Here is a 16,803-nt window from a genome sequence, read left to right as displayed (position 1 = left end):
GAAACGAAATTAAAGTTTCAGAGGAAAAAATTCTGGAAAAATTTATTTTCGACTGAAGAAAGAAAGACATGAACATCTTGGATGACATGGAGGTGAGTAATTTACCAAGAAATGTTCATTCTGGAGTGAACTAATGCTTTAAGAGCAGCATGTTTGGCACACAGACAGCGATATGACTCCCACAGGGAAAAGTAGCTCATTATTAGCAAGCTGTTATGAAGTGGCAAAGGTCACTGAAGGTTTAGAAATGCAGACCAGGTATTTTCTTGCTCATTTTCATCGCTGTTAGTTGTATTTTAAAGACAGTGTTTTTTATTTACACAGTGAAAGTCTGACATCATGCACCACTTTAAACATTAATGTGAACAAGTAAAAAATGATTTTTTCCATTGGGATCCGATCAGATAATGAAAAGTGACTGCAAACTTGTTAAAACCTGTTTTTTTTTTTAAAGAAATGAATACTTTTATTCAGCAAGGATGCATTAAATTGATCAAAAGTGACATTTATAATGCTCTACATTTATAATGTCTTCGGTTTCCACAAAAATATGACTGTTTTCAACATTGATAATAATCATAAATGTTTCTTGAGCAGCAAATCATCATATTAGAATGATTTCTGAAGGGTCATGTGACACTGAAGACTGGAGAAATGATGCTGAAAATTTAGCTTTGATCGCAGGAATAAATTATAATTTAACATATATTCATGTAGAAAAGAGTTATTTTAAATTGCAATAATATTTCACAATTTTTACTATATTTTTGATCAAATAAATGCAGCCTTGTTGAGCTTTCAAAAACATTAAAAAATCTTTCAAACCCCAAACATTTGATCAGTACTTAGAGCCAGACCTGAATGAATGCTTAAATAGCTAATTGGTTAACATTTGTTACTAGTCCACACAGACCAGGTGACAGTAGTCAGAAAGGAAATTGGTTTCAGCAAGAGGCAGAGAAAGTTATTAAATTTTTTGATGAAAGATAATGCGCACAGGTGCATATTAGGAACAGGAGTTTTATTCAGTTTGTACACACATATTTGGCATCTAACCTGAAATTATAAAATTGCCACAAATTTCATAGGCAACATAGTGTTTACAGACACTGATTATTGTGTAAGCAATATTTCCACTGAAATGTCCTTTAGCAGCATAAAAAACATCATCCATGGCATCAGAACTGCAATAATCATCCATGCTTATAAAGTATCATTTGGTCAGTGGGATATTTTATGGATAGACTGTCCACCTGTCATGAAACATTCAGGAAAAATGAATCACTTTCTGACATTTAGAATTAGTTTTAGCATCCTTTTCATTGTGATACTGTACATCTGATGTGATTATTGACACACACACACAATATCTTGTTATTCAGCACATCAGTAGTCATATTGAGGTTTACTGTACGCACACGTGTAATGGTCAAATAAACAATTGCCTTCAAAATTGTGACATTTTCTGTGCACATTAAAGTTTTGTTTTGTTATACAAAATGATTCCTATTATAATATAACAAGACAGATATTCTTTCCAAAGTTACAAGGAAACTCTTGGTCCTCTACTGTACATAATAGGATGAATTATGTCAATGAATACAATACTCGTCAAATGTTTGTAATAATTACGATTTTTTTTGTTTTTTTGTTTTGCTCACCAAGGCTGCATTTTATTTAAAGTACAATAAAAATAGTAATACTGTGAAAAATTGTGTGAATATATAGTAAAGTGTGAATTATTTCTGTGATCAAAGCTGAATTTTCAGCATCATTCGTATTATTCGTAAGTTAAGTAAGATTAAAAAGTAAATAATAATAGGCTTATACTTTTCATGAATGCAGGGACATTTAGTATGTCTTAAATTAAAGAATTGAATTCAGTTGAAATTCAATAGAAAATAAAATTTAAGAATTGAACTGAATTTTCTGTTCATCAAAGAGTCCTGAAAAAGAGTATTATGATTTCCACATAAACTTTAAAGCAGCAAAAACTTTTCAACATTAATAACAGTAGAAATATTAATAATTGAACACCAATAATAATTGATAATGATTTAGAAGCAAATCATCATATTAGAATGATTTCTGAAGGATCATGTGACACTGAAGACTGGAGTAATGATGCTGAAAATTCAGCTTTGATCACAGGAATAAATTACACTTTACTATATATTCACATAGAAAACAGTTATTTTAAATTGTAAAAATATTTCACAATATTACTGTTTTTACTGTATTTTTAATCAAATAAATGCATGAAAAACTTATTTCAAAACCATTAACAAATCTTAATTATTCCAGTCTTTTGACCTGTAGTGTATGTCTGCATCCTTTTTTTTTTTTTGCCCTAAAATGAAAAGAATAAAATAAGAAATTGTTTTAATTTATTTTGCATAAAGAAAATGTAATCTAGTATTCAGATTTTTATGTTTTGAGAAAACTATTTTTTTTTCCACAAATATATCACCATTTAAAAGAGAAATATGCCTAATTTTTTCATTGGAAAAAAGTTTAATTATGCAAAAAAAAAAAAAAAAAAACTTTTGATTTTGGGTGAAATATGACCCAGACATAATTGAAAATCCCTAATTAGAATAAATTATTAAAAATTAATTTTAAGAGAAACAAATGGTAAATCTTTGTGAATATTAAACAGGCCTCAAAGAAGCTTGTAGCAATGATTCTTATCCTGGGATGTTTTAAACTACAGGATGAAGTGATTTGGAAACACTTGAGCCTGTTTCTGTGCTTCACTGTCTGTCACCTTCTGTCCACGCTGATATTTACAGGATGTTCTGAGGTCAAAGGTCAGAGGTCATGCAGAGGTTCACTGTACTGTCATATATTATGCAGTCAGGTTGAGCTTTTATAGATTATTTTGACAATCTGCATATACAAACGAGTTCTGATTCTCTGAAAACAAAGTATCAGTTTTGGTGTTGATGTAAGTGAAGGCCGTTTCCAACAAACACACTGCAGCAAATATCTGCCCTCCACTTTGCAGTTTATAGTGGTAGTTTCTGGATTTGACAGAACGGGAACATCTATGTTAATATTTCTAATTTTAAGATCCATTTTGAACATCATTGGGGCTTATTTTTAGATCTGCTTTTCTGAGGAACTGATCTTGTTCAAAATGATTATGACATTTTTTTCTTTCCACAGTAACTTGAGAAATGTATAAGTGCAATGTCAACACCTATAAGCTTTTAAATAATTAAACATAAGCACTAAAATAATACAGTCTGAGGCACTTACATTCCATATAAAAAGAAGAGGTAGTTGCAGAAAATTTGAAAAAGAAAAAATGTAATGCTTTTCTTGATCCTACCTTCATATATTAAATATTATGTTACACGTATAAGATAATCTTTATTGTTTGAGGTTCTCATGTCCTTTAGGCTGAATGCATTCAATTATTAACAGCACCGACACTGTTGCCATAAATAGATCAGGAAAAAAAGTGTTTATGAATAGTTTGACTGTTCTGTATCATCCTTTTTTATTTTAATAAATGTGATTTTATTTTTTAAAGCACTTCATTTTGGAGCTATTTTCTATTCAATATAGAACATTTCCATTTGAAATTTGCAATTTCTTTTAAAATCAACATGAACTCAAATGCACCCTGTTTACTTTCTTAATGTAAATGCATGTTATTGCAAATACATTTTTTTTTCTTTTTTTTTTCTTTTTTCTGGGTGTCGTTTGGATTTTTTCTTATTTTTCAACACTTAACATCCATTTCGTGGTCTGATCAAGTTTTTACAATAATCATTTTACATTACTATTTTTTTTTCTCTTGTTGTTGTACTTAAAAATATATTCTATTATGGAAGTAAAATGGGTTGTGAATGTCATTTGTGTTGACTTCAAATGCAACGTGAGAAGTAGTTTGGCTGATGTTTAAGAAGCTGAAAAAGTGTGTTAAAGGGATAGTTCATCCAGAAATGAAAATTATCCACACATTTAGAGTAATAACAATATAATAGCAGTGAACAACGCCAAGTTTTTCAAGCTCCAAAAAGTGCATCCATCCATCATAAAAGTAATCCATACGAGTCCAAACAAAAACTTTATATATAGAAAGATGGTGCACTCGTATTATTAAGAACGTGCAATGTGCAATATGGCGGAATAAGTCCCGCCTTCTAAATAAGAGCCAATCGCCGATTGGTAAAGTCATCGCGTCACTGCAGCGACTGTTAGAAGCTCTGCTTTCTTTAGAGACACACACTTAGGTCTGCGCATACGCATTAGCTTGATCCAGCCTGAAAAATGCAGTTTTTTGTCATGATTCAAGCGTTTAGAAACACAATTTATGAGGCAGTTTCACTGGTGATTTTAAATATGAAATTTAATCAAAAGCTTGGCGAACAGCTTTGGAGAATTTGATGTTTCACCATTCAAAGAGAACTGAAAAGGGACTTTGGTTAAAAAAATGCTTTCTGGGTTTTTGCATGAAAAATATCCATATTTAAAACTTAATAAACTATAATCACTACCTTCCGGCGGAAGGGTAACTTCTGACCCGATGTAAATTATGAGATAATTTTCATGTTTGGGTGAACTATTCCTTTAATATCCTAATAAAAGTCAGACTGCATTTGTTATGAAGAAATGTAATTAGGCCTATGTCCCATTCAATGTTTGTTAAAGTGGTTTCTGTGCTATCATAGGGGGGAAAGTAATTTTTTTGGCATAACTACTGAAACAAACATTTCTGAATCACCAAAGCGGGAAAAAAAAGTAATAAATGGGAACTGTTTTCTATTTAAAATGAAAATTTCCAGTTGAAAATTTCATTTAAAGTCAACATGAACTCAAATGAAACCCATGTGTTTTTAATGTGAATGATCTCTCGATGTTATTGTACATTTGTGTTATTGTACATTTAGGAGGAAAAGTATTGAAAGAAACATTTATGTACCAGCGTGTTCCACAAATCACGAATCATTTATCAGTTTGCAACTAAATGTATTGACACAAGTTTGCGTTTTCGTCCTTTTCCAAGCGCTATAACGAAGTCTCCACACAGGATCCGTTACGGTGCAGTGAATGGCGGTCATGACCGAGGCAGCCCTCGTTGCGGTGTATAATAAGTACGGGAAAATACAGCGCGTCCTGATAGGCTGGTGGAGAAGGTGGGCTCTCCTCATTGGCGGACTGTCCGGCCAGACATCGAGTGCTTTCCGTCGGGCAACTGGGATCGTTTAGGCTACTACTGTGACTTCGCCAAAGACAGCTGCGTCGTGAGCCGTACAGACGGCCCAGCGAGAATCGGCTGCTGCTGAAGGGCAAACGCGGGCTGCTGCTGTTGCAGATGCTCAGCGCGCTTCGCGAGAAAATCGACGAGCTGCTGATGGAGCGGTGGCAGCGTTCGCAGTTCTGCCGGTATCCGCCGAAGCCGTTTCCGCCAGCCGCGCCGATCCCACGAGGCGAGAACGTGTTGCAGCTGGACTGCTGTGCCAGATCCATTAGCACGGCCTCGGAGTAACTGGGAACAAGCTGTTGGTTTGAGCGAATGTGCCACTCAAGCTCTGTGCTGTCGATGGTGTTTACCCGCGGGATGTGGCGGCAAAACGGCCTCTCGTCTATCGGCGTAACCGCGACATAGTCGAACCCAAAAAGCTTCTCCACATGATAATGAAGGTACGCCGTGCGATACTCCGTCAGGACCCGCAACGGCCACGATAAAGTCAGCACCGCCGCCAACCAGAAGCTACACTGCGACGCATACCAAGGCAAGCGATCCGGATCTGCATACGCAAGCATGTATTCCTTAAATTCGACGTTTTTGAGATGCATTCCTTCACGCGCTTCCATATAATCGTCCAGACCTTCGTTCTCGGTGAAGAACCGCGCTCTTTGCGTCAGATAGGAGTTCTCGGACTCGACATTAGCGAAACTAAAGCACTTTGTGAAGCGCAGCTTGGTCACTGGAAAGCTCTCCAGACCTGTTAGATGCTTGGAAATGTCCTTCACCCCGCAGTTCCCGTAATCAAACTCGGCCTCCGCGACATGCGTGTTCACGCGCTCGTGGTAAACCTGCGTGGTCGTGTAGGCATCACCGTTTCGGTAGCGAGTCACTTGCCTCGTCCGACGTACGTAGTGATAACTAATGGCCTTCCACCAGATGCACGGCGTGGCTTGCTGCATGCGACGCACGCGCTCTGCGATGCTCTCCAGGTCTACTTTAGATTGAAGTTCATTGCGCGAGTAACAATGCCAACACTCCACTAGGTAAACCACGTAGAGCATGACGAGAAAGGCCACTGGGATGTAGATGTAGCCGTTGGAACAGGGACTGTCGTGGTACATCATAGACTTGCCCTTGAAGGCGCTGTCGAAGGAGAGGCGCGTGACCTTCGTGACCTGGCACCAGGTCATTGCGATCACGCAGCAGTACATTAGCAGTGACAGAAGGAGGCATTTCCAGTGCGAGTCGCGACACAGAGACTTGCTCAGGGACTGCTTCGAGGGTCGTTGCTGTAAAGATATAAATGATAAAAAAGAGGTGAAATAACGTTCTGTGCTAAATAGATCAGTGGCACTTTTTTTCCATAGGAAAACATCACGAAAGCATGTCTTATAACCTAAAATAAATGTGGTGTACACTCTTAAAAATAAAGGTTCTTTATTGGTATTGATGGTTCCATGAAGAACATTTAACATTCCATGGAACCGTTCCATTCCACAGAAGGTTCATTAAAGTGGAAAAAGGTTATTTAGATAATGTTGCTGCGTCCCGATTCGCCCTAAAAGTATGCACTGTTTTTGTGAAGAAAAAGTACATACTTTTAAGTGTGTAGCAGAAGAGTATACATACTACTTCATCATAATTGCATCTTTAAAGGGATAGTTCACCCAAAAATGAAAATTTGATGTTTATCTGCTTAACCCCAGGGCATCCAAGATGTAGGTGAGTTTGTTTCTTCAGTAGAACACAAATTATGATTTTTAACTCCAACCGTTGCCGTCTGTCAGTCGTATAATGCATGTCAATGGGAACTCCATTTATAAGAGTAAAAAAAAAAACATGCACAGACAAATCCAAATTAAACCCCGCGGCTCGTGGCGACACATTGATGTCCTAAGACAAGAAACGATTGGTTTGTGTGAGAAACCGAACATAATTTTTTACCTCTAATACACCACCATGTCCAACTGCCTTGAGGACATCAGTGTGTCGTCACGAGCCGCAGGGTTTAATTTGGATTTGTCTGTGCATGTTTTTATTTTACTCTTATAGATGGAGTTCCCATTGACACGCATTATACGACTGACAGACGGCAACGGTTGGAGTTAAAAATCATAATTTGTGTTCTACTGAAGAAACAAAGTCACCTACATCTTGGATGCGCTGGGGTTAAGCAGATAAACATCAAATTTTCATTTTTGGGTGAACTATCCCTTTAAAGGATGTTCTGTCGCTTAGTTACACAACCTGTAATAACCGTTTAAACTGTCCTGTCAATCATCTTGTCACAGTTAAAATCCTTCACATACAATTAAATTTAATTTCCTGCCGTTTCTGAGAGAACTGTAGTCGCATGTTGATCTGCCATTCATGGGTCTTTCATGTGGAGAACTCTCCTTATGATTACATAATGATGCATTTAAAAGTTAACGACTAAATGAATCGTTATAAAAGTTCACAGTGCTGTTGCAGATGAAATATAATGTGGATAACATTTAATAAATATCTTTTCATCAGGTTATCTACTGATTATTAATCACTCAATCACTTATCTTAACCACTGTTGGTCTCGCACATCCGCCATGTTTGTAGTTTTTTAACACTTTTTATTCATATTTGTAGTTCTTGTCAACAGCGCAATGTGTTATGGCCAATATTAGCCGTTAGAGTGTGCACGGATCTGCACTTCAGATTGTAACTGGAAAAAGTAGACCACCCGGGTCTCTTTGGAATACTCATTTCAAAATACTACGATTTGGGACACACTAATTTCGAATACTAGGGTGGATAGTATGCGAATTGGGATGCAGCGTGGTTCTTTTAAGAACTGTTCACTGAAAGATTCTTTGAGGAACCAAAATGGTTCTTCTATGGCATCATACGAAAACCGCCTTTTGGAACCTTTATTTTTGATAAAGCATTGTGTACAACCCTGCCCGACCAAAAAAAGTTGCTGTTTGGATTTAAAGGGATAGTTCACCCAAAAATGAAAATTATCCCATGATTTACTCACCCTCAAGCCATCCTATATGACTATCTTCTTTCAGACGAACACAATCAGAGTTAAATTAAAATATATTCTGGCTCTTCCAAGCTTTATAATGGCAGTGAATGGGGGGTGAGATTTTGTAGCCCCCCCCCTCCAAAAAAATGCATCCATCCAACATAAAAGTAATCCATATGGTTCCAGGCAGTTAATAAAGGCCTTCTAAAGTGAAGCGATGCGTTTTTTAAAGAAAAATCCATATTTAAAGCTTTATTAACTAAAATAACTAGCTTCCGGCAGACGACCGTACACACACACTCTAAAAAATGTTTGGTTAAAAACAACCCAAGTTGGGTTGAAAATGGACAAACCCAGCAATTGGGTTGTTTTAACCCAGTGGTTGGGTTAAATGTTTGCCCAACCTGCTGGGTAGTTTTATTTAACCCAACTACTGATTAAAAATGACTATATGGCTGGCTTAAAATGAATCCAAAATTAGAAATTAAAAATCAGACAGATAATTGCTAGAGGCAACAATAATAATCAAAAGGTGTACATTTATTAATAAGCAATTTAATAAATGTTTATTGTTTATTATTCATTACCTTATTAATAAATGCTCATTTATTAAACATATTAATAAATGTTAATTTCCAGCATATTTTGGGTTCATTTTAAGCAAGCAATACAGTAATTTCTATACAACAGTTGAGTTAAATAAAACTAACCAGCACGTTGGGCAAACATTTAACCCAACCACTGGGTTAAAACAACCCAATTGCTGGGTTTGTCCATTTTCAACCCAACTTGGGTTGTTTTTAACCCAGAATTTTTTAGAGTGCATACTGAGCAAGTCGACTTGCGCCAAAAGAGTAACCCCCTGACGCGATGTAGGATTATCCTAAGCTTAGACGTCTCTCGCGGTTCAAACAAATATGACTGTGCAACAAACTCAAGCTCCTCTTCTCTTATATCGAAATCCTCTGACATTTCTCTTTATAATTTCTCGTCATGCGTCGGATCAGGGGTTTCTCTTCCACCGCAAATCAATGCGTACGGCCATCTGCCGAAAGCTAGTTATTATAGTTAATAAAGTTTTAAATAGGGATATTTTTCTTACAAAAACCCATTGGTTTGCTTCAAAAAGCCTTTATTAATGATGCATTTTTTTTTGGGCTTAAAAATCTCGCCCCCATTCACTCCCATTATAAAGCTTGGAAGAGCCAGAATATTTTTAAATACATCTCTGATTGTATTCGTCTGAAATATGATAGTCATATACACCTAGGATGGCTTGAGGGTGAGTAAATCATGGGATAATTTTCATTTTTGGGTGAAATATCTGTTTAAATAGGCAAATACTTAAGAGTATGACTGGGTCATTATTGCTGTGATGTTTGATGTAAACGTATATCATGAATGTAAGTTGCTTTGAATTAAAGCATCTGCCAAATGCATAAATGTATGTATTTGTTACCCTTTTTGTATCATAGACGTGTTTGTTCTTGTTTGTAACTTGTATTTGTGTATACCGCCTGAAATGTTGATTTCAAACACTTTCTGCTTGTTTTTAATTGTTTAATTGTAGAAAACCAACTTCAGTGGCATCAGTAAACAGTCAAATTGATTTCATCACCTGTGTTTCCAATCTCACCCTCTCTAACTTGGTGAACCTACAACCTACCTACAACATTATCATACAGATTTGGACTCTTTTGGCAGTAAGTAACCACCTAGCAACACCCTAGGGTTGAGTTCAATTCAGAATTCTTTTTAAATTAAAATTCAGTTTGAATTAAGCTAGATGCAGAATTATAGTTTGAATGATTTGTAAAGCAAGGATGTTGTTGTAATGAAGCAATTTTTTTATTTTAAACTTTAAATATGGGCTTGAAAATCATATAAACAGCCTTTAAGTCTGAATCTTTTACAAGCCTTGGAGGAGAAAAACTTGACTATGCTAAACAAACTTCTTATGTCTTTATTGTGCTGTTTCTTGAGTATGTGATTGCATGCTTGTCTTATGCCCTTAACATGGCAGATGGCATTAAATTATTGATGATGTTCTTCCATAATTATCCGCTCTACCTTTTACCACGGCCCCTGGAGCCCATCGCTGCTGGAGCTCTCAGCGGGAACGAGAGCACTTATGACAAGTAGCCCTTATGAAGTATTTCTCAGCCATGAATATACAATGCAATTCATTTTTTGAGTTTCCTCACATTCTTTTGAATATGGCAGAAATTAGATCAATAACCTGGAGAGTCTGAGGGATCATAAACTTGAGGTTGTATGAGGACATTCTGATGAGGGTTGAAGGTTTTTGCATTTATTATAGACTTGTCTGTCTCATCTAAACCTTTATTTATAGATATAGCCGACTCATAAAGAGAGTTTTTTTTTATGTCAGTGTGTTCCTGAAACAATAATTGCACAATTTTGATTATGTCTTTAGCTTTACTTCATGATAGAATATCTAAACAATCATGCATTTATTCATAGACCTGAAAATGAAATTTCCAACTTAAACTGTCAGAAATTTTGAATGCTTTAGAGCACAGACTTAATTTTAAACTCTTTTCAAAGATGACACTTAAAAAATTACAGAATTTTACATTTATTATGAAAAATGCACAAAAATACTATTTTCAATTTTCATATGAAATGTACATTCTAAAAAATACTGGGTTAAAAACAACCCAAGTTGGGTTGAAAATGGACAAACCCAGCAATTGGGTTGTTTTAACCCAGTGGTTGGGTTAAATGTTTGCCCAACGTGCTGGTTAGTTTTATTTAACTCAACTGTTGTATAGAAATTACTGTATTGCTTGCTTAAAATGAACCCAAAATATGCTGGAAATTAACATTTATTAATATGTTTAATAAATGAGCATTTATTAATAAGGTAATGAATAATAAACAATAAACATTTATTAAATTGCTTATTAATAAATGTACACCTTTTGATTATTATTGTTGCCTCTAGTAATTATGTGTCTGATTTTTAATTTCTCACCTATTTTGGGTTCATTTTAAGCCAGCCATATAGTCATTTTTAATCAGTAGTTGGGTTAAATAAAACTACCCAGCAGGTTGGGTAAACATTTAACCCAACCGCTGGGTTTGTCCATTTTCAACCCAACTTGGGTTGTTTTTAACCAAACATTTTTGTATATTTTCAAAAACATGTTTTACTCTAAAACTGCAAGAAAATTAAAGCCATAAATCTAAACAAGTTGTGTTTCAAATTTGAGGTTGATATCTCAAAAAATGAGCTTTTAGTAAGATTTTGTTTGGCTGCAGTACCGAACACTTCCACTAGATGAAATTCGTCTCCCATTAATTTCCAATGCACTCATTTTTAAATGCAAGGAGTACAAGTGTGACTATTTTTTTTTTCAAGACCATTTAACCTTTTCGAATCATGTCCATGATTTGTTTTTGTGTTCACATAGCAAGTGCCAAAACCTTTGCCAAGTTTTGAACCATTCCGATTAAGTAAAAAATTCTAAAAAAAAACGAAACATCAAATTTTTCAGTCAAAAATGACCAAAGAGCACCAGAGGGTTAAATGAAACAGTTTGTTCAGTTCAGTGCTGTTTTTATAATTGTAAAAAACAATATCGGTTCGGTTGTCAGGCACATAAACATGCAAATAATTGGTATCATTAAAATCTATATCCGTCGATTTATGATGAGAGCAGTCGTGAATGTACAGATCTGAGTGCAGAATGTCAGTAAACTCGTGCTGAAGGGGAATTCTTCTGCACTGGTGACTAATTTAAACACTTTTGATTGGCTGTTGCATTCATGTGCTCAAAAGACAAGTCTGTGATTGGATGTAATGCTCAATGCTGCAAAGCAAAACAAAAGAAATCTTTGACACAACCTGAGCAGATCTATATGTAAAGCTGTAATCAACACTTTTCATTCTTTCACATTTCACTTTCAAATTCGATTTAAAATGATTGATTGAACGATATAGTCACCCCTGATATTATATGACCAAACATCAAGGAGTAACTTAACAACAGTTTCACAACATAAGAACGTCTGTAATTGCTAAAGTGTATTTAACAGAAACAGACCGTTCCAGTGAGTTTTTATTGAAATAATTATGAATTTAAATGATTTTGCATAGTGGAATAAACCAAAATACACCCTTACCAAGGTTATTATCATTTAACTAAATCTAGAACCATTAAAAATAAACATTTTCATTACATAAAATAAACATTACCTGAAATAAAAATATAGACCACAGCTGGGTTAATCCGCAGCTAACCGATATGTGTGGTTGTGGTTCAACTAGTTACTAAACATCAGAGACCTCATTTTGCCTGAATGACCTTCATAAGTTGAGCTAATTTGGTCTTTGAATATAAATTACATGCTGTTTAATTTTGTAACAGGTTATAGTTATAAAAATCACTTTTCTTTGATTGTGTTCATGCACATCATTTGTAAGCAATTACTGGATGAAGAGCTTTCATTGACCCAAAGGGGAATTTTATGCTGAAGCACTTCTGAGGAAATACTGATCAAAACAGTTAATCAGCATCTTTTTGCAGCCAAATGATGTGTACAGCGTGAGATGAAAACACAGTTCCGAACATTCTGACTTTCCAGGGGGAGATTAACTATACGGAATAAGATTGTTGAAGCTCAAGCACTTCAACAGGGTTTCAGCCCAAACCCAGAGGCTCTTTCAGTGAAGACACATGCTCTGATATAGTGAGGATTCTCTGCTGGGATCATCCTGTGTATTTTGGGATGTGTGAGGTGTCCCAATTTCATTCTGACTATTTTAGTGCTCTGGAGTGTCATTTTATAACATGACATAACAGAGAATGACTTTCTGGGGTTTAGTTGCAGTCAGGAAGGCCCTTGTGAACTATTGGTAACATGTTTCTTAACTTCATTATATTAATAGTGTCATCTTCATATTCTGTTTATGTGTCTGTTTTTAGAAATACACAGCATTATTGGTGCTACTGTGAAATACTCTGTTGCAACTGAATTCAACTCCCACTCTTTTCAGCCAAGTCATTATAAAAATATCACAACAACTTAAATGTAACTTATCGATTATTGGCTGAATCTCACGGAAACATGCAGGTCATATTCATCCCAAAATGTAGAAAATGTTTAAAATTTATTTTTAATTTAAATGAATACATATATACTGTATATATTTATATATATATATATATATATATATATATATATATATATATATATATATATATATATATATATATATATAATATAAAATACTTTTTAAAATAGAATTGTTTATTTATAGAATTATTTTCATAATCAAGCACACTTTAGAAGAATATATGTATAATTTACATAAATAATCTATAAAATACTCTAATAAAATTGATAATGAAAATACTATAAAAAAATCTAACACTTTACAAAAATATATATATTTAATTTATATAAATAATCTATGAAATACTCTAATACAATAGATTTTTTATTTATAATTATTTTCATAACTAAGCACACTCAAAGAATTATATATATATATATACATATATATATATATATATAGATAGATAGATAGATAGATAGCATAAATAAATAGAATAAAAAATAAATAAAAATTCTCAATTGCACTTAAATTGAATTTACTTCAAACGTTTGAGTAAACTGGTTGCCCTAAAAAATGTAAGTAATATAGACTTAAAATTTAAGTTCATTTAACTTAAAATGTTGTGTAATATCAATTAGCCTATGCTTTGTAGTTATTACAGTATATTTAAGTTCAATGTACTAAATAAATTACATTTATATCAATTTTGTTATTTTTTTAATTTAATCTAGAAAAAAGCAAACAAATAAAGCTACATTCATACAATTTTCGATTTTATTTCAATTAAATACCAAATTTTCATTTGAAAATACAACAAAACATGAAATTTTCATGCCCTGAAAACATCCACTCCCAACAACATCTCCCCTAGTGAAAAAGAAATCGGAAAAGACTAAAAAAAAACGCTTGTCGAACTTGCCGGTCAGGGATTCAAGCGCAATGATGCCGCCGCACGCGAGTGAGAAAACTAGAAATGGATGAAAAATATCCCATCGTTTAAACATACAACGATTTTCCCCGCTCAAAAACGGTCTCTCGAGGGAAACAAAGAAACGATAAAAAGGTAAATGCCGGGGACCTATCTCTAAAATTAATTTGTCATACAATCCGCCATCAAAATGATACGTTTAATTATTACAGCTGCTGTGAGAAAAGGTTCTAAAAGATCCTCCTCGCCTGCAATGTAGTTTATTAGCTTGGACTCGTTCTTTATAAAGACTTGCTCGAATTTCTCGCGGAAACCCACCCGACTTATAAAACATTAAGCTTACCGTTGTGAATCAGGCTAAGGTAGATAGTTTTGAACACTGTCTGGTTATGTACTTGCTCAAAAAATTGATTTTGGATCATTTTTAACCAAAAAAGTTATGGACTGCAGCTTTAAAATTTATTCCCACATGAAAGCTGCAGTCCGCGATTTTTGGCACTCTAGCGGTTAATAAACAGAACTGCACGCGTCTTGCGGAAGAACATTCTAGCCGGAGCTACTTTTCTCCATGTATGTCTGTGGCGAGTCACACAGTTACCGCGATACTCTGCGGCGGGTCCTACCAGTCCAGTCTGAAATAGTCCGAATATAAACACTTATTATAAGTGTACCATAATGATTCAGGGTAAGACAAAAACACGGTTTGGAAAATGGATTCATGTTGTTAAAAAGTTACGGGCAGCATCTTTAAAATTATGTCCACAAATAAGTAGAATCTACTTGTATATTATATGCAATGCAATCAAACTTAAACATTTTAAGTATATTGTAATTACATTTTTTAATTAAATATAAAATCTGGGCTAACAGAATGCTAAATATTTTAGCAATATCTTTTGAGCAAAATATATTTTTTTATTTTATTCTTTTGATTTTGTGGTGAAATATGACCATGATAAATGAGTTTGTTTCTTTAAAATTCACTCCATTATTGATCGTGCAATTGGTTTATGCCGTCTATACAGTAGCCTACAGTAGATGCATATGAATCTTTGTGTATCTCCTCTCTCACTCACGTGCACACACACACACACACACACACACACACACACACACACACTCCCCCCAGGTTTGTGTCAATTAAACATTAATCGTATTGCGTGAGCTTATCTTGGCTTTTGTGAAACATAAAGAATAAAGACACTATTCTCTTCTGTCGTGGTTTGTAACAAAGGTTTCATCAGAGCAAACGCGCACAATGGAAACGCGCGAGCCGCTGCTGAACTCACCACTTCCCGCGGCGTGTCCGTCTGCTCGTGCAGGACATCAGCAGCACTGCTGTCAGTGACCGGAGCTGCTGGAGACATGATGAAGATGATGATACTGGAGCATCACAGCCATGTATCATCCATTATAGTCCATCCTTAGCGAGGCAGCATCCTGGCCACGAGATCAACAACACAACACGCGCACTTTTGTATCCATAGAGTGTCCAAAATACTTGCGGGATCGTTGGCTGTCCAGGCGACCACGAGCATTTCCTTTAAGATTGGTGCTTTGGAAATAAAAGAAGCCAATCTGACCCACAGCGAGATGCAGAAATCATATGGAAATGCGCATGAACGCGGAATGAATGACAATGAGGCGCGAGATGAATCCACACGGATGCGCAGCTCAGATCCAGGTAACGGGGGCGAGCGAGAGAGAGAGGAGGGAGGTGTTGTTTATCTATCCCAGCCGTCTCTGCCGAGGATCGTACGTGACCTTGACTCCATGCATGTGGTTTCCCATTACTTAAATGTGTTTTAGTTATCCAGAGACGACCTGGAATTATATTTATACCTCTTATTGCATTATAAATGAGTCATTTGTGTGCTGTGTCATGACTTACTAATGAAATAATTAGCAACTTAATAGTTTCTGTTTTTTAAAAACGTTTTATTTGTACTTTTTTAGCCCATGTAAATGTTCCCATTCATCATCATTGCATTATAATGAGCTATATAGAATTATAATGCGAATAGTTCCGACCATTGATTCTGATTGGTTGAGCCGTGTTCGAAGCCGTAGTAAAATTCCCATACCGCTGACCAGGGGCGATTCTAGGATTTTGATTTTAGGGGGGCTCAGCCCCCAATAAGGGTATGATTAAAAAAATATTATTTGACTGACTGTTGCTCATTTGCAGACGTACTCCCGCACGACAAGAAAAAATGTCGTATATCCATCTACAATGAAATATAAATTATTTTAGTTTTTTAGCCTTTATAATCAACAATACGGTTGGATATTCATAAAGTCACCCCATGAAAATTGATTTCATTTTAAGTATTTTAACTAACCAGCTAATAATCATTAAGAATATAGACAAACCATGTATTAATGTAATTGTCTATTGGCAATATGATTAATCTGTTCTATATTTATTTCTATTTATTAAAAATAACATGAATTATCAATTTGCCACTTCTATAAATCAAGTACAAATCTAGTATAAATAGTATAAATCAAGAAAGTCAAAAATCCCTTTACACTCCTCCTGATTCATTATTACTTAATACAAAACTATATTTAATAATACA

General features: G+C 34.9%; 1 protein-coding gene across 1 annotated transcript; it reads right to left on the bottom strand.

Moving 5' to 3' along the window:
• Positions 1 to 5,019: 5,019 nt before the first annotated feature.
• tmem151ba (transmembrane protein 151Ba) lies at positions 5,020 to 15,588 on the bottom strand. Its single transcript, XM_067383315.1, has 2 exons — positions 15,511 to 15,588; positions 5,020 to 6,492 (listed from the first exon to the last, which is right to left on the bottom strand). The coding sequence occupies exons 1-2, from the start codon at positions 15,586 to 15,588 to the stop codon at positions 5,020 to 5,022; spliced, it is 1,551 nt and encodes a 516-aa protein (XP_067239416.1).
• Positions 15,589 to 16,803: the final 1,215 nt, after the last annotated feature.

This window comes from Chanodichthys erythropterus, chromosome 4 (assembly GCF_024489055.1).
Source record: "Chanodichthys erythropterus isolate Z2021 chromosome 4, ASM2448905v1, whole genome shotgun sequence".
NCBI lineage: Eukaryota > Metazoa > Chordata > Actinopteri > Cypriniformes > Xenocyprididae > Chanodichthys > Chanodichthys erythropterus.
Note: the sequence above shows the minus strand (reverse complement) of the source record. Positions and strands in the feature narration are given on the sequence as shown.

Coding starts and splice junctions, on each gene's coding strand:
- tmem151ba (XM_067383315.1), bottom strand. CDS start 15,588: ATGTCTCCAGCAGCTCCGGTCACTGACAGCAGTGCTGCTGATGTCCTG. Junction 6,493..15,510: donor CGGACACGCCGCGGGAAGTG/GTGAGTTCAGCA, acceptor ATATCTTTACAG/CAACGACCCTCGAAGCAGTC.